The 18,565-nt window shown below is 39.2% G+C and overlaps 1 protein-coding gene across 1 annotated transcript in view; it reads right to left on the reverse strand.

Annotated features, from left to right (window-relative positions):
- Window positions 1-15,937, reverse strand: part of tsc1b (TSC complex subunit 1b) — a 44,666-nt gene extending 28,729 nt beyond the window's left edge. The window contains exons 1-8 of the mRNA XM_041810653.1: window positions 15,696-15,937; window positions 6,834-7,048; window positions 6,556-6,659; window positions 3,713-3,865; window positions 2,845-2,989; window positions 2,321-2,475; window positions 2,152-2,225; window positions 1,860-2,038 (exon numbers count right to left, since the gene is read on the reverse strand). Of these exons, the coding sequence (XP_041666587.1) occupies window positions 1,860-2,038; window positions 2,152-2,225; window positions 2,321-2,475; window positions 2,845-2,989; window positions 3,713-3,865; window positions 6,556-6,659; window positions 6,834-6,942 (919 nt within the window). The 5' untranslated portion in view covers window positions 6,943-7,048; window positions 15,696-15,937. The remainder of the gene's footprint in view (window positions 1-1,859; window positions 2,039-2,151; window positions 2,226-2,320; window positions 2,476-2,844; window positions 2,990-3,712; window positions 3,866-6,555; window positions 6,660-6,833; window positions 7,049-15,695) is intronic.
- Window positions 15,938-18,565: the final 2,628 nt, after the last annotated feature.

Raw genomic sequence — 18,565 nt, forward strand, 5'->3', positions numbered from 1 at the left:
TTTTGTGTATTTATTTATTTATCCATGACTAAATTGCTGGGTGAGTCTAACTGATTATTCACAATTTGTTAAACAAAATTTTATAAATACAACCTTGTATCCACAGAAGTTTGGGAATGGTGTAAAAAGTAAACAAATGGAAGCATTATAGTTTCTTTGCAGATAACGTCGCACAGCAGTGGAGGATACCACTTTGGGGGCAAGAGCTGGTTTCTGCATTGAGAAACACTAGCATAAGGCCATGTTTTGAGCTGTTTGTGACTATGCCAGGTGTTTAAAGTGAAATTATAGACATTCTCAATTCTGAAGCTACTTTTGTGTCCTTAGAATAATGAAATACTTATACAAGATTTCTTGCTTTTAAAAAGTCTTTAAAAAGTCACAGAGAAACAACAGCAGGCAGGAATTAAAAATAAATAAATAAATAAGTCTTTGGTCTAAAGCCTGGACGAGCCCCTTGTGTATGGTCCATTTCCACAAAGCCGTCTAGTTTGGTTCAGTACAGTTTTGCCATCACATTAAACTCTGATCTTACCCATGTTTCCTCAGCTGATGCATGTCTCATCAACTTCCAGCCTCACTTGTTGTGACAGAAAATGCATCTCTTTCTGGAGATCCAGATCATTTGGCTCAGTTCAGTAAATGTGCATGCTGTGTATTATTTCATATTCATTGTAATAATTATCCTCACTGCCTGTTTTTTTTTAAGATTTATTTTTGGGCTTTTCGCGCCTTTATTAGCTAAAGGAGGACAGTGGATAGAGTTGGAAACGGTTGAGAGAGTGGGGAGAGACACGCGGCAAAGGGCCACGGGCCGGACCCGAACCTGGGCCACCCGCACACATGGGCAGCGCCCCAGACCGCTAGGCCATCTGTGCGCCCCCACTGCCTTTTTTTAATATGTGTGTGCATCTTGACTTTTCTGTGTGACTCTCTGTCAGCACTCTGGTCAGCTGTTGCTATTTAAAACAAATGTGCTTTATAAACAAATTTGATTGATTGATATACTCCCATTAAAAATCTAAAACAGAAATTCTGAATTAATCAAGAAGAAAAATTCTTATAAAAATATCATGAAATTTTCAGTAACACAGCCAGTAAGTCTACATGCATAGTAGAGGAGTGACAGTTACAGTATAGCTTGATTAGGCAATTTAACTGGACGACAGTCCTTGCACAGTAGCAGAATCAAATGACGGGAGTATGTCCACCTCCAACAGCAGACAGTGAAATGCCCCATTTCAGCTAGTTACCACTGGGCCCTGCTTTACTTTTGGTACAAATGAGATGGATGTTATGCCTATAGCTCATGGTTATAGTGTAAAGCAGATGACCATGTGACTTCCACCGTGCATTCAAGCTGTTCAACTTCTGAGTCAAAGCTCACTGCAGAGGTGTGGAGTATCTGCAGATTGCTCAGTCCAGTCTAGGTCTGATTTAGCTGTATACATGGATGGGTGAATTGATCTCCAAACACATTATCATGGTGCATTGGTCTGGCTTTTAGAAATTTAATTTACTTGAATTTCAGTCAGATTGACAAGTTTACATGCATTTTTAAAGCCTTGTTTAAGTTGGACTTAAATGGTAAATCGACTTTTTCTACCTGCATGTAAACATACTTTGCATATCCTGGTGTAAACTACACATGGCATGACGAAGAGTTTTTCAGCATGCCCTTTTCACTGTAAATGCGGCCTAAAAGATGTTGGACTCCAAGAGCTTTAGACAACAGATCATAATCAGTGATATTATCATAAAACACTTCTTCTTCCTGTTATTTTCATTAATAATACAATACCAACTGTAATATAAGCCAGTGTTATAGCAGTCCTTTAACATGTGCATTGTGTTCTGACCGTAGCTGCTGTGGAGGTCTGTGTACGGGCTGGAAGTGCAGTCTTGTGGTCGTAGGTGGATTTGGGGGTAAAAGTTCTCAGGCATGGTGGCATAACCCTCCTCACAGGAGGCTTCCTTGGGGTCTAGAGACACTTTGGCACATTCAATGACGATATCATGGATTTCATACTTTTTCCACCTATATCAAAGGTAAAGCACCATTAGTCACAGAAATTCACAGAAAAAAGATTCAACAGTGTTCCCTCTAAACAGAAATGTTTATGTTGTAAAGAAAAGCAGTGAAGACCTCACCTGGTGGGATCGAGCTCATGGTCTTTTGTTCCCGTCACCAGCTCTGGGTGAATACGTACGTGTTCAAGCATTGGCTAGAGGGAGAGGTTGAACACATGGTTGTATTAGTAGTTCTTAGGAGAAAAAACTTGAATAACAAGGAAAAGAGAAGCAAAGATAGGCATCTTACCTTCACTACCTCCTCAAAGGTTTCCATGTTCTCCTTCATGCTGTAATGGGAGCGCAGGTACGACACAAAGTTGCAGGGGTACATGCCATAGAGACGGTGGAAGAGAGAGTAGACACTGGCGTGGAGGTGGATTAAGTAAACCTCTGAAACATGCCCTGAACATGTAGAACATACCAAAGACAGAGTACACAAACTTAATCTACACAGCAATAACATTTCCAAACAAATTGTGTCTGTTTTAGCAGCGCTTTCCCAACCAGACCTCATCCCTTTATCAAATTTTTACACTCCAGATAACTGCACATACTTCTGCAAATGCAGCATTGCTTCGTGCATCCAACGAGTCCTTGAATAAGGATATGTTCTCAAGTAAAATATGCATTTTATTGTGCAGTGAATGAATGCAAAGTCTGCTTGCATTGTCCTTGAAGTACCTTCTTACTAAGAGCTAGCACAGTGGGCCCAGGCGTGCATCAACATACATGTTGCACAGGCATGTCTTCAAAGACATGACAGGCACCTACCAGGATTCTTCAGGTTCCAAGATGCCAATCGTCCGAAGATGTCAAAATACTCCCATAGATGTTGTTTCCCAGCTTGAGGGATCATGGGTAGTAGAGTGATCAGCACCAGCACTCCAGTAATCAGCACCACTACGTCTGTATCCATCTGCAGACAAAATATAGACAAAAGTGTAGAAGTTTATAATGCAGTAAGAGGTGAACAGGCTGGAATTAACAACTGCGTTCTCATCCACTTCTCAAATAGAGAAATATTCAAATGGGAACTTCTAACAGCAACAATAAGCTAAGGTCACTTTATTTACAACATCACAAATATGCCTTTAGGAGCTTTAAATTCTGCACAACACATGACATACTCTAACCTAAGAGCTTTGATTCGGATAGAAAAAAAAGAAAGAATTATAGTTCAAAGGAGAATGAACCCTTTCCATGTGACAGTTGTTATGTGCAATAAATTTAAGATAACAGTTAAATTGCAATGTAACAACACTGAATTCAAGATATGACATGTTTGACAATAAAAGGCAAACAATATGATTTGGATCCTATTTTCCATTAACGCATGAGTCAAAATTAAAGAAAAAATGTGATTCTCCTACTCTGACAGCAAAATTCTGTCAGTAAAAGCTATCTCCCCGATAGTCTTATGAAAGGGACTACAGTATTCATAGAGGTTTACATTAAAATAAATGATATTCAATGCCAGTTTGAGAAATAATAAACTGTTCTGCTGCCATTATGCTCAAAACATTGAAAATGTAAAACTGAAAACAAGAACCCAATCACACATTCAACATGAATTTTAAAAACAGCTGGATCCATCTACACAGAGATGCCCTTGTTTACTGAGTCAGAAGTGGGTCGTTACCTTCAGGCATTTGAGCAGCGAGAGCAGCAGGGGGTATCGGGCGATCTTGTGGATCCAGGACGGCTGCTTGCGGATAACATGGCCAAGCAGGGTGAGGGTGGGCAGCCGGCAGGCCTGTTTGGTCATACACTCGTTCATCTTATCCAGAAGGTGCTGCGATGGAGGAAGGGAGGGAGAGCGAGGTTAGCGCTGTAATTAACACACACTTCATTTTATCAGTTATAGGTATACTTTTTAATGGTTAGATATGCTGTTACGGATAAGAGCTGTTAAAACAATCACTGTTAAAATCATAAATTACTGACTTTTATTTCAATTAATCTCAATTTTTATTTCATGTTTTGGGTTTCAAAATGATTTTTAAGTCCATGTTGAGATGTCTGATGTATTTTATGATTTTATGTTTTGGATTCATTTCAGTCCAGAGTGTACCCCGCCTCTAGCCCAATGACAGCTGGAATAGGCCACCAGCCCCCCAGGACCCCCAATGGGATAGGCGGTGCAGAAAATGGATAGATGGGAGTGCCATCATGCTACATCAGTGTGGTCTAAAACCATGACTCAGCTGTAAGAAATGGTCTGAAGAGCTTATACTGTGAAATAAAAAAGTTTTTTTTTAAAGGATCACACTTAAAAACACATATACCAGAGCGCATGTACAAAATGACTCACTGCTGTTTAGTTTCGTTTAGTAGCCCTGTTATCTAAAGAAGCTTTTTTACCTCCACCAAGGAGGTTATGTGATCAGCAGGGTCTGTTTATTTATGTGATTTATTTAGTACAGTCTTAAAGTAAAGGTGCATTTCCCCATTTTGAAAAAAAGCCTTTATTCTGAAAGACATTTTCCAACTTCTGGTAGATGAAAAGCTAAAACCTTAACTTAACAGTGTAAAAAAAGAACTTGCTACAGATGGGAAAGTAAATGAAAAGGAAATGTTTGGAAAGTGAAATAAATGTTTGATATCACAGAGTGTATATTTCTTTTGACTTGTTCACTGAGCCATCAGCATATTATAAAGTGCAACGAGACATCAAAGGAGCAGTTGTGTCACTATTCAGTTCTTACCGCTGCTTCTGTCAAACAAACAGCCGTGATGTAATTAACTTCATTCATAATGTCTTGATGTTACATTAATCAAAAAAAGGATATTGCAAACAGACCAAGACACTTTTCATAAATCAAACGGAAGAATAGGTCAGAGATCGACCTGTTTAAGAGGCAGTTACATGAACAGTGGCCACATTTGGTAGCTTTAGTTAAAGTTTAAGGAGCTAAAGCTACCGAGATAATGTTCCTATGTATGCTAATGCAGACACATTAGCTTTACAGATGAGAGAGTTAGCAAATGTAGTTAAAGCAAGCACAGCTCCATAGCAAACATAGCTCCATAAGTTTTAGATTTACCTATATTAGCTATGATATCTACGTAGCTTACACAGCAACTGAAGCTTCGTTAGCTTTAGACTGAGCTATACTACCTATGTTATCTATGTAGCTCCATTAGCTTAAGCTATGTTAAGAGTGTTTTCATGGAGGACAAGCTTTTGTCCCTTCATCGCACATTTTACTCTGCTTCATTAAATATTGTGTAATCAGGTTTTGCAGGTAAAGTTTTTTGACCTTTGGTATCCTAACCCACGCCTTACCAGAAGTTTAATCTAATTTATTTTTAAAAAGTTTGCGTGTGTTTCTGTTCTAACAGAGGCAGTGTCTCACAATAGTGGTCTGCAAGGGGGGCATCTGAGAGCTGTGGTCTGCAGCGAGACTGCCTTGGTATAAGCATGCTTTACTACAGCACAAAAGGCAACATAAATACAGGACCCAAGAAATAAACTCTAATAAAATATAAAATATATTTATACATCACCACTATCTCACAAAGTCTTTGACACTTGAATTCCCTTCATTCTTTTTGACTTTACATAAAAATCTAAATTTATGTGTAGTTTGAGAAAAGACTTTGCAGGAATTTTAATTTCAAAGTTAAGTGGAGTCCTTTTATAAGCTCTTTCTTCAGTCCCACAGGTGTATTTTGTCTTTGTCATGTCTTGTTCTGTCTTCTTATTCTTTGTGTTGCACAAATAAATAAACAACTAAATAACCTGAGGCTTGCAATTTCATTTGACTCTAAATTAATTTATCGAATGCTTGAGTAGATAAATAAATCTGAGCAATATTCTGGATGAAGTTCAATTGTGGCCGACATATTTACACCGGTGTGTAGTAGAATGCTAAAGTCATTGCTCCACAGTCAATCACGCAATGCTAATGAGCTAACAAGTGTTGTAGCCAAGCTGCAACAGCCACATTTAGACCAAAGTTTGTTTTACATTAATTCAAAGGTGAAACAGGCCCATATATACTTTCTTTATTCCAATTTGACCTGTAAATCATCCCCATGCAGACATTAGGGTGATATAATGCAGCTGTTACAGCGCCCAAGAGAAGGTTAGCAAATCTGTTTGTTCAATGGCTTTTCTAAGTAGTTAGATCAAACAAGTTAAGAGTTTTCTACTATTACTTTTTCTGTCTATGAACCTTTCTTGTTGACAGTTTTTGCTCAGACAGATGACATGAATAAAAGGGAATGGTACAACAGAGCTGCGTTGGTATACTGCTTCTGTCTCCTCAATCGGGGCTCTTCATACTGCACGTCTCTTAACAGTAAACAGTGCAAAACTCACTCACCAAAGTAAAACTCTATGTTGAATATTTATGTGGATTCTTTTCAGCTTCTCATTTGGATCCCACAGCTGTAGATATTACACTGAAATGAGCCGATTTCATATAAATCTTTGCTGTATTTACCCCGAGCATTAAGCTTGAATGGAGCAGGTCTTACCTTATCGTGTGGTTCTCTTACTGAGGAGAGGATATGAATGGCCTGTGCAGAATTTGTTTCCAAAAAGTAGTCCACCAGCCCATTCAACAGCATGGACCCTCGCTCTGTAAGGCAATCCAGAAGTATCATTTTAAAGCATGTTAAATCAGGAGATTCCATCAAAGATAGAGCTATGGTAAATGGAGTCTGTTAGCTTCACTCTGCAAAACTCGTCTGTAAACCTACAATCTGTCTTGGCTTCCTAGAAAGCTGAATAAGGATCATCCATGCTGCCTTACCAGTGCTGAGCTGCTCGTTGATGAGGCCTCTGATTTCTTCGAGCTGGTGGAGGTCGGAGGTCTCCAGGAGTGGGAGGAGGTCCCCCACGTTTGGCTGCTCTCTGGCCATGGTGGCGGCAGTGCTGGAGGTGGAGGCAGCGTTCCTCTTAAGGTGTCCGTCCCTGCCTGCCTGGGGGACTCCTGGGGCCACCCACCAATACAGTCTCCAGGCACCTCTGCAATACAAAGACCAAATTCATTACATTTCTCAGAACGAGTAAAGCTCTGATCCAGGACCCTGTTTAGACAACTCATTAACACCGATTTACTGTATATCTGTTCTGGGCATTTAGATCCCACGTAGTAATTCTGATTGCTCCTCAGTGCAAATGGAAAACAGGTTGATACGCCATAGCTCAGACAACATACGAAAAGGTTTGAGACAGTGTCATCTGGATTGGATTGGTTGTGCTGGCACGCATTAAAGACTGGTGTGGTCTGTGGTATTTCACTAGTAAATAAAAGAAAGGCTCTGTTTGTGTGTATCCTGCTTCACTCAGACTGACAGGACCCATGACGGATTATTAATTTATTGTCTAAACCAGCTCTAGCACCAAGGTTTCTAATTAGTGGACCATGGTCCAGATCCGGACCCATGTACCATCCTGTACAAATCTGTGCATACCTGTTACCTCACTCCCATGACCCTTCCTATCATAACCTGTTCAACTTTTACATTCACGGTGATTTATCTTGACTTGCACAGGTTCTCGTTTTAATGTTAGTAACACATGACACTTCTCAGCCAATCAGATGCTTCACACATCTGTGAGGATCATTATCCATCCATTTTCTTCCGCTTATCTAGGGTTGGGTCGTGTTGACTGCAGGCAAAGGAAGCCCACCCAGATGTCCGTCTCCCCTGCAAAATATTCCAGTTCCTCCTGAGGGATTCCGGGGCGCTCCCAGGCCAGATGGGATATATAATCCCTCCAGTGAGTTCTGGATCTGCCTCGGGGTCTCCTCTCAGCTGGACATGCCTGGAAGACCTCCACAGGAAGGAGGGGGCCCAGAAGGCACCCTGATCAGATGCCCAAACCACCTCAATGGGCTCCTTTCGACGTGAAGGAGCAGCGATTCCACTTTGATATCTCTCCGTATGTCCAAGCTCCTCACCCTATTTCTAAGGCTGAGCCCAGACACCCTCCTGAGGAATCTCATTTCAACTACTTGGACCTGCAATCACATTCTTTGAGTCAGTACCCAGAGTTCATGACCACAGGTGAAGGTAAGGACATAGACTGACCGGTAAATCAAAAGCTTTGCTTTTCCACTCAGCTCCCTCTTCACCCAACAGTATGGTACAACATCCGCAAAACTGTTGATGCTACACCAATCTGCCGGTCCATTCTATCCGCACTTGTAAACAAGACCCTGAGATACTTGAAGTCCTTCACTTGGGGCAAAGACTCACTCCCCACCTGGAGGGAGCAATCCACTGTTACGGTACAACTGACAACTCCTGCTGCAATGCCTCGGTTTGATTAAAGTACCCATGTAACCTAAGGATGTTCCTGAGTGTCTGTTTGCCCATTCAGCTAAACACTCATCCAAATTTCATTTAACCGATAAGACTATAAAGGAGAAAATCCTCAGAAAATAGTCAAATTCCTCACAGGGTAACTGTGTTAGAGATTGTGAAATGAGCCCGATAGACTCTCTACAGCGTAGCTAACATTAAAAGCTAGCTTCGCCAGCCTGTGTTCCTTTTTGCAGACTAAAATCATGCTTTGCTATGTGGCCTCTTTTAACTTCAGTTATATGTGAGTACAACCCTCTACAGCCTACTTATTACTTTATTTCCATTTACTTCTCAAAAAACTGTCATACTGCACTGTTCATACAACACACTAACTGCTACGCTACCGCTGAGCTTCTCATATTTATGTCCAGTGAAGTACTGTGGGAAGGCTCAGAGAAGAAGGCAGCTGAAGCTACAGCGGCCTCTAGTGGCAGGAGGTTCATTACAGTTTACGAGCATTAAAGATTGGGAGTTCAAGTCTGTGTTTATAAAAAATGATGGGCAATTAGTTTAACCGACTGGTAAATCTCGCACCGGCTAATTTGATAAACAAATTTAACCGTTTAACCGCACACATCCCTAATGTAGTCCATGACAGCAAAACAGAGAGCCAACATGTACAAGATCCAACCACTGAAACTCAGCCAAACAGAATTCAGCCATCATTTATGTGATAATAGACACCTATTTTTCTTCTGTGACAGAGGATCCTTATGAAGTTTGAGAAGTATTTTTAATACATGACTGTATGTAAAATTGACTGTGGCGTCTTTTCAGCATGTTAATTCCCCCTTCTGTCTCCTTAATTTATTTCCCTATTACCTGACCTATCACAATAAAAGCCCCTAGAAAGGGTCAGAAATGTCAAGCATGAAACTTCTGGGACAGTATGGAAAAATTACTGCCACTAGGGGTGCACCGATTGCAGTTTCCCGGCCGATCACCGATCTTTAAAAAGCCTGACCTGCTGATTCCGATTTTGGCCGATACCGATTTTTTAATAACTGACAGCATACACCTTCAATGTTCCAGTCTTATTTTATTGAATAACATTGAACAATACCCGTGAAACAATACAAACTTGTTGTTTTAACTGCACATGAGGTAGTTCTCTCAAATATAAATGAAAAGTTTAAAGCATTGCTGTCCAAACTACTAAATTATATCAGTTCCTTTAATCTTTCATTTTTCACATTTTAGTAGGCAGAGGCATATGAAACCGATCTTATTTACAAGGATCGGCCGATCGCCGATCTCCTAAAATTAAGGAAATCGGCACCGATACCGATTTTGGCCGATCGATCGGTGCACCCCTAACTGCCACCCAGTGTCATGCTGGGATCTCACCAGTAGAGGCTTATTTGGTTATTGAAATAGAACAGCAAGGAATAATACATTTCACGGCAAAAATAAAAACAAGGAAGAAACTAAACACTCCAAATACTTAAGCATTTAGTATAAGGGCCAATCATTAAAACCATGTTGTATATTTCTTCTACATTGACCACATTGAGCATCTGATCTTTTACACTGATCATAGGTCATTTAAGTTGAGAATATTCAAGCTGTACTCATAACTAATTATAACTGTAAAAATCTCAGTCTTGTTTGTGAGACTTTGTACAGTTCGCTTATAGAATGCAGCACTAATCAAAAAAAGTTCAGAGAACAGATTAAGAGCGGATTAAACACATGAATAAAGCGGATATCTTCTGAGACGTAATCATGACAGTATTACACATCCAAATAGATGACCTCTACCCTATCTGACCTGGCCTAAGATATCTATTTCAAAGCTTTATATTAAGTATCAGAAGCTGGGATGTGGTTCAAGAATAGAAGCTTATTCAGTTCTGAAACTGGAGCAGAAATGTGGTTTAAAGACACAAGCTGACCCTATGTGTTTACCATTTCAGGTTATTGGTACACTTGTGTTATCTATGACGTGTTTAGGATAGATGCTGGGGTGGTCTTTGAACATAATGGAGACTAGAGAGCCTAGCAAATCTGCATCTGAAAAACAAGCATAAATAATCCTGATGGACAGGTCATTATCATCAGGGTGTCTTCACCCAGCGGCTTAGTCTCTAACACGAGTAATGAATCAGCAGCGGGGATCTCATCAGCTCTTAAGATCTCCTTTCAACGCTTGGGTCACAACACTCAACATGCAGAAATTGGGTGTTTATTATGGGTTTTAAAAAGTGCAAAATACTCCATCTTTTGACAGAGTGTCACGCTTCAAAATCCAAGACAACAGGAGCTAATTTAGAGGGTGAAATAAGAAGAAAACAATCAATAACCAACATTCAGTCATAAGTCAGATAAACAGAAACATGACAACATGGATCTTGTAACAAACCAAAACATGGTAAATGCTCAAACAGGCTCCTGTTGGTTGAATAATGCAGGAAGTCACAGCGCATTGTCTCCCTCTTATCAATTAACTGTGATCTCAGGCAGCTTGGGAACGCTCAGGAGGACACAAAGATCCTTTATGCAGCCCGGACACTTCCATGTAGACACTGGAAATTACATTTGGCTGTGTGCATTTGGGTTTTCTCCAGTGTGAATATTTCAAAGTGATTTTATGAAACAGACAAAACAGCCTGTTCGGCCCATTAGAGAGATGAATATCATCACCCAAACTGGCATGTTTGGTTGGCAGATTGTGGCTTGTTCCAGTAATAAATGGACGGGTTCTTCTGGACAATATTAACTGTACAGTAGGGGTGGGAACTGCAGGGTAACTCATGATACGATAGAATATTCCACAAGGATGACAATATCACAATAGAGGTATTCAGTCAGAGTTATACTGTAAGATAATCACAAGGCTCTTTACTGCCTGTTATCTGAATGTTGTCTCATTCTTCCTTCATCCTTTCATTTCCTTTGGTTCATGTTACCATCATTTACATCATAAGTGCTGCAGTTTGGAGTCACAGAGTAGTGATGCTGTAAGTCAAACTGGCAGGGAAGTCATTTTAGAGCATCATATCTTTTCGAATAAGAACACCAATGTCTGGCACCAGCAATTCAATCTGTATCACACAATCAGGACAAAAATATTACGCAGTAGTGATAGTTTGTCTCATCCCTACCTCATCGGCCACTTCATTAGGTACACCTGTTCAATTACTTGTTAACACAAATAGCTAACCAGCCAATCACATGGCAGTAACTCAATTGAGGCATGTAAATGTGGTCAAGATGACTTGCTGAAGTTCAAACCGAGCATCTGAATGGAGAAGAAAGGGTATTTAAGTGACTTTGAATGTAGCATGGGTTGGTCTAAGTATTTCACAACCATCTTTAGGGTTTATAGAGAATGGTTAGAAAAAGAGAAAATATCCAGTGAGCAAGGTATGCAGAATACCATCTCTGAGCGCACAAGCTGATGTCATTCCTGACAGCTACGAACAGGAAACTGAGGCTACAATTCACACAGGCTCACCGAAATAAAACAGATGATTGGAAAAAGGTTGCCTGGTCCGATGAATCTGCAACATTCAGATGGTAGGGTCAGAATTTGGCGTAAACATGAAAGCATGGATCCATCCTGCCTTGTATCAGCGGTTCAGGCTGGTGTAAGTGTACGGGATATTTTCTTGGCACACTGTGGGCCTCTTAGTACCAACTGAGTATCATTTAAACACCACAGCCCACCTGAGTATTGTTGCTGACCATGTCCATCCCTTCATGAACACAGTGTACCCATCTTCTGATGGCTACATCCAGCAGGATGATGCACCAAAGCTCAGATCATCTCAAACCGGTCTCTTGGACATGGCAAAGAGGTCACTGTACTCTGTAATCATGGATGCGCAGCCAAAAAATCTGCAGCACTGTGTGATGCATCACATCAATATGGACCAAAATATCTGAGGAATGTTTCTTCAGTGAGACACCGGGGTGTCACAGGAGGGTTTCCCAAAAAAGACAAAGAGGAATGTAATATGATTTGAAGCGGTACAGTTCATACATTATTATAGAAATATTGGTGAAATTAGATAAATCTAAAATTAAAACACAGTTTTAATTTGAAGATGTGGGCTGTAAGGTCATAAATATTGTCAATTCAACCACCTCTAGGGAAGGTCAGGGTCCCAGGTCACTGACGCTTTTATTTTAGGAGTCATGGGCAGAAAGGTTTTGGAACCCCTGCCTTACATGGATTATTGGACCACTAATTACTAACTAATACTACTGTAGATCCCAAACTCTTGCCTTAAAACATCTCGCCTGCCCTCTAGACTCCTGTGGTATTTTCCCTTACTAGACTAAGTCCTTTCAACCAAGTACATGTAAACACTGCCAGTGACTATCATTTATCAAGTTAAAAGACTCCTTTACTTGCCCCTAGTTCTGTCTTACACTGCCCTGTAACTCAACCAAAGAGTCAGACTGTAAAAAAATACCTTTGCAAGAGCTACAATCCCAACCTGGGATCCGACAGTTATTATAAATATATATTCATCAGAGCATGCAGACAGCATGGTTTCACCTTTTATTTCCAGCATTTTTCTTTACCTGTCATCAATGAAGATATTTATTTAATTAAAAAGCTAGTTAAGAAATTATCCCTTATCTCCATCCTCAACTGAGGATGATGGTTTTGTTAGTTTTACAAAAATGCATGATCCCCTGTTAATGTTATTCTGTCTATTTGTTGAAATACCAGCTTATGTATATGCAATAATAACCTAACAAATTTAAAACTATTAGTTTAATATGGTTAATATTAAAGATGAAAGGTTAAAAATCATGAAGTGCATGCTTGAGTTAAAAAATAATAATACATTAAAATAATGCATTTTATTGCTTAATATCCTTACTGAATACCAGAATAAGACAACGTGAAAACTTGACATTCATATGGAATCAATGAAATAAAATTTAAATATGTTTTTTAGTCTGACTGATTTAACAAAAATGAAGATAAGATTGGCAAAGAAGTAATATTTAGGAAAAAAATGTTGAATCCAAAATAACTTCACACAACTGATAGTTGAACCGCAGCCTACACAAATCTCCACTTCAAATTAATGTAGTAAAACAAAATTAAGTTTGGAACATGTTTTGTCTCTTTTCTCAAAAATCAGTGATAACTATCTTGCATGTTCATTCATGCGCACATCCGATGGCAACAAACAGCCAAAAAAATAAAGTCTGACAATTAAATTTGACATTTAAAGCCGACTGTGCAGATGCGGAAACGGATTTATGTGACTTGTAATGGATTACTTATGAGGTCAAATTCCCCTCTTTAAGATTTTCTGAGGGAATTATTTTTCCAAGTAAGACTGAAAAAAGTTACAAGTCATCACAAAAGAGCCACATGTGGATCAAGAGCCATGTGTTGAGTACCACTGGTTTAGACCAGAATTACTAGTTTATTTCTCATGTCATATTAACTGCTGAATATTTCATTAAAGTTATCATAGTGAGCCTGAATGTTAACCCTGGGTACTGTTGTCTTTTGTTATTTTACTCACGCATACATGTAATGAAGCAAGCACCTACCCATCTGCTGCAACTGTTTCTACATAAAGTATTACTATCATCATTACTGCAACTGTTATGAAGTTTGAAGAGCATCTGTAGTTAAATGTATTATAATATAAAAATATAATTATTTCAATATGGAGATGATCAATGCATTGAGGTACCCATTTTGTTTCTGATATTTCTAAACTTTTAATATGTACATTAGATAATCTACAGGATTAAAAAAAAGGCTTTTCTGTGTTACAATGTTTTATCATTTTATTACCAAAATGTCTTGTGGTGTGGCTTTCAGACAGGGGCTGGTAAATAGTGGCCCTGGGGTGCTGCCTTCCTTCTCAGCCTGTGAGTCAATTTTAAATGACAACACATTGTAAAAACAAAGAAAACATATTAAAATATGTAATTCAACCCCAAATGACAATGCATCACCTTGACCAAATTAAATTATGACATGTTAATTGAGAACCCTGGATTTCTAGTATTGTTTGTTCTTTACAAGAAGTTAGAGAATGTGAAGGGCTATGATGTTTCTGTAAAGGAAAAAAAATGATTATGAAGGATTTGAAAAAAAAAATGCAAGTAAAATATAAGGACTAATGGTAAATACTCCAAAGATATTGACTTTTTTGTGCTGAGCTCCTTAGATCAAGCATTAGCTACTCTTGGAGCTTAAAATATAAATGTGGGTTCAATTAATTCTGATGAAGAATATTTTCAATTTTGTTAAATTATTATTTTTTATATATAAGTGTTTACTTGGAGTATCCAGAACTTTGTGACAATGTGGCCCTCCTAGTAAAGCTGACCATGTCTGCATCCAAACATGACATTTATGCAATAACAATGAAAACTTCCAGTAATTACAATATATCAGTTAGTCTTTTTTGGCTCTGGGAAGTTGAATCCATAATTTTATTATTTCCTTTCCTGTCTACCGCCCTGCCAGTATTCCTTTTTTAATGAATAAGGGTAAAGTTGTGACAAACAGGCGGAAGCCATGACGACACTGAGTTTAGTCAGTCCAGTACAATGTGACTGAAGGGCCGAGTAGGTCAAACTGTGAAATCAGGGACCCACTTTGACTACATACTGGCAGGACAGACTTAAGGGGGGAGACTTCTGCAAACAACAGGATATTAAGGACTGGTGTGATACAAAGAAAATGCTGTGAACTTAAGTCTGACTGCTTTAAACAGGAAAGCACTATGCAGAAAGCTGCATTGTGCATTTTGCATGCATGCATATAAGTGCATCAAATAAGCAAATGCAAACTAAAAGCACTAATAATATTTGGTAACTGGAATGCATGATGAGAGGAGTGCAGAGCCAGGACAGGCTGAAGTGTGCGGCTGAAAAACACAGGAGCTGCTGCTGTATGTGGACTGACCAGTGGCTGCTGCCTGTCGTAAACAACTCGCAGAGAACAATGGGCAGGGTTGGGTTTACTTTATCCGATTATAAAAATATGCAGGCATCTATCCTCATGCAAAACAAGAATCTCTATAGATCCCAAACACAACATGGATAAAATAGCGATTTAATGGTCAAAGCATCAACATCCACTAAATCCATCCACTGGGTCTTTCCGAAAACAAGTCAGTCCCACCGCCGAGAGCTAACGTTAGCTGGGAGCAGCGACCCACACTCCATCGGCGGTTCATCTTGCCTGTCAGTCGAGCTCAATCGATGGAGAAGCAAACCGAACAGCGCGTGCTTAGTAAAACGAGTCATGTATGCTGAGATTCGCTGTAAGAAAAAATCATAAGATGTAAAAAATCAGACCTGTTTACCTGTTAGAGTAGCTGCACTCCACAGGGCGCCGCCATCTTGAACACCTCACAGCCCATCCCACCGCAGTCAGCCTCCGCTGTCGGGCTGCATGCAAAATAATCCCACAAGTTAGTGCCCCGCAAGTCGTAGCCGCAACTTTAACAGCTCAGTCACTGTAATAACATCCAATATTACTGCGCCATAATAAGTCCAACAACTCAGAAGGCGTAGTTTAATTTACAGACAAACCAACGAATCTCCCTTTGCCTCGCGAAGAATGTTTTTTGTCATCTCCCTATTGGTGGAAGGATGGAGTGTGTGTAATGCGGTTTCGCGTGACCCACATGTAAAAAGCGCATGCGCATAATAGATTTGTTTTTTGACAAGGTAGTGGAGAGATCAATATGGAAGCTAATATCAGCAAAAAGTGGGGGAAACAATATAAACAATAAATGTCAGGACAGAACAGGGAAAGTGAAAAATAAGCTCAAATTAAAAAAGAAGATTTAAACTAAAAAGCACCTCTTAGATTTCAAATTTCCCATTCAAATTAAAAAATATGCCAATGATAGAAAGCTATGTGAGAGAAAGTTTATTGCTATTGTGAGTCAACTTCCAAAGAAATAAACCCTTCCCCTCAGTGCCCCATTCAGTCTCTGCTCCCAAATCACTTTTCCCATTGCCACAGCTGTGCCAGAAAAATACCATTAAAATGACAAGCAAGTGGAGTGACTAGGACAAACACTGCAGCCATAAAGCTGGACAGAGGAACCTGTGCTTGGGAGTAAGACCAGAAAATTTAGAGCTCCCTCTGCCGACTGGGTGTGGTATAGCTCATCCTGCCTTCTCCATGTAAACACATGGGACGTAAATCAAATTGTGAAGCTAAATTGCATGTCAAATATTTTTTTTTCTTAATTCAAGATTCTGTTGTGATTGTTAGTAATCATCATGCTGATTTATGTCAACATGTTCATTATTCAAAAATGTTTGTTTTGATTAGTTCTTTTTCTTAATTAAACAAGAGTGTATTTAACACCATTGCTGAAAGTGCTTTTGATTAAAACAGCACCTTCAGCTGGCTAGGAAATACTGAGGAGGAAAGCGGTAATAAAATGCAACAAAAATTCATGATACAGAAGCTACTTATTATAACCTTGAGTGTCTGTTCTGCTGTAGATTGTACCGTGCAAATGAGTGTCACAAATGATTTTACCAATGCTGTCAATTTCAGTATACCTTTCAATGATCTAGGCCCACTTATATATCCCTTTTCCTTGACTACACCATTTCTTGAGTCAAGATTTGCAAAAGCAAAGCCAAGAACTCATTATAAAGCCCTTATTAACTTACAGCGTAAGAGCATTAGCCTATGAAAAAATTGACAACAATTGGAGAAATAGTCCAAATTTAAAAAAGAATTATCATGGTGAATATAATTAGTCTTTTCTGACAAAAAAAAAACATCTTTAATGTCAAAGTAATGACAGATTTCTACAAAGTAATGACAATTAAATTCAAATATGTAATAATTTTACACAGTTCTTCTTTGCAAAACTGCTCAAGCTTTGTCAGGTTGCACAGGGTTTGGGCGTGAACAGCCCTTTTCAAGTACAGCCACAAATTCTCCTTTGGATTGAAGTCTGGGCCTCGACTCCGCCACTCCAGATCATTCATCTTTTTGTCCTTAAACCATTTCTGTGTAGCCTCAGGTCATCCGGTCAGGTCATGCTGGGAAATAAAACTTTTCCAAAACGATAGTTCTCTTGCAGTCTGATAAAGATTGTCCTCCATGATTTTTCTACATTTTGCTGCATTCATTTTACTCTCTACCTTTACAAGCCTTCCGGGTCTGGCTACCAAGAAGCATCCCCACAGCATGATGCTGCCACCACTGTGTTTCATAGTGGGGATGGTGTGTTTGTCATAGTGTATTGTCCACCGAACACATAATTTTGTCTGATGGCCAAAAAGTACCGTTTGGGTTTCATCAGACCATAGTACTTTCTTCCACTTGAGCATGGAGTCTCTCACAGGACTTTTTTGGGTTGTCCCTCTGTCTGTCCATCCACTCTAGTCTTATGAATGCGATATTGAGAAAACGCTTTGTGGGATTTTCTTCAAACTTTGCATAAATGTCCACTCTTACTCATGACTGAAATGAATAAATTTTGGATGTCAAAGGTCAAGGTCATGTGGACTCATGTCCATCTCTTGCTCATATCATTCCTGGGAATCACACTATCACAGACCCTACAAATTTACTGCATAACAAAATGTCATTTTAACTATGAACATTTATTTGTAAGCAAAAAGTACATGTCACTTTAAAACTATGACCTAAGATTAGTTGTTTTGAATAAATGTAAGCCACTAAGTCTTTAACTGACAAAAAAGGAATCTTAACAAAAGATGTTGTACTATGAATCAAACCATATCTTGAACCTGAAATAAAACAACAGCAGCATTAGTACGTGATTGCAGCAGTAGTAGAAGAGGTTTATTGTTTGTTGCAGCCTCCAATGTAAATTTTGTTTTCAAAAGCAATGTATCATCGTTTAAGTTATTTTGAACCAAAATATGAATCCAAAATTATCATCTATAGTTTACTTTTTTGTCTTTTATCATTAAAAAAAATCATAATTCTGCTCATCTTGCTCCAGTTTGTAGTGACTGCTGTTCATCTCCACAAAGTCTGATGTCAAAATTTAACATAGTGAAGAAGAAGAGAAGATATTCAGTTATATCACAAGAGGAAATACAACTCTTACACTTTGTTACTGAACATGCTACACATGCATGAGCTGAAATACATGCCAAGTAGCATCATGAGCACATGGACTGATGGACAGATGATGGAGTAAGGGATGCTGCAATGACAGTTCTCATG

This window comes from Cheilinus undulatus, linkage group 17, assembly GCF_018320785.1.
Source record: "Cheilinus undulatus linkage group 17, ASM1832078v1, whole genome shotgun sequence".
NCBI lineage: Eukaryota > Metazoa > Chordata > Actinopteri > Labriformes > Labridae > Cheilinus > Cheilinus undulatus.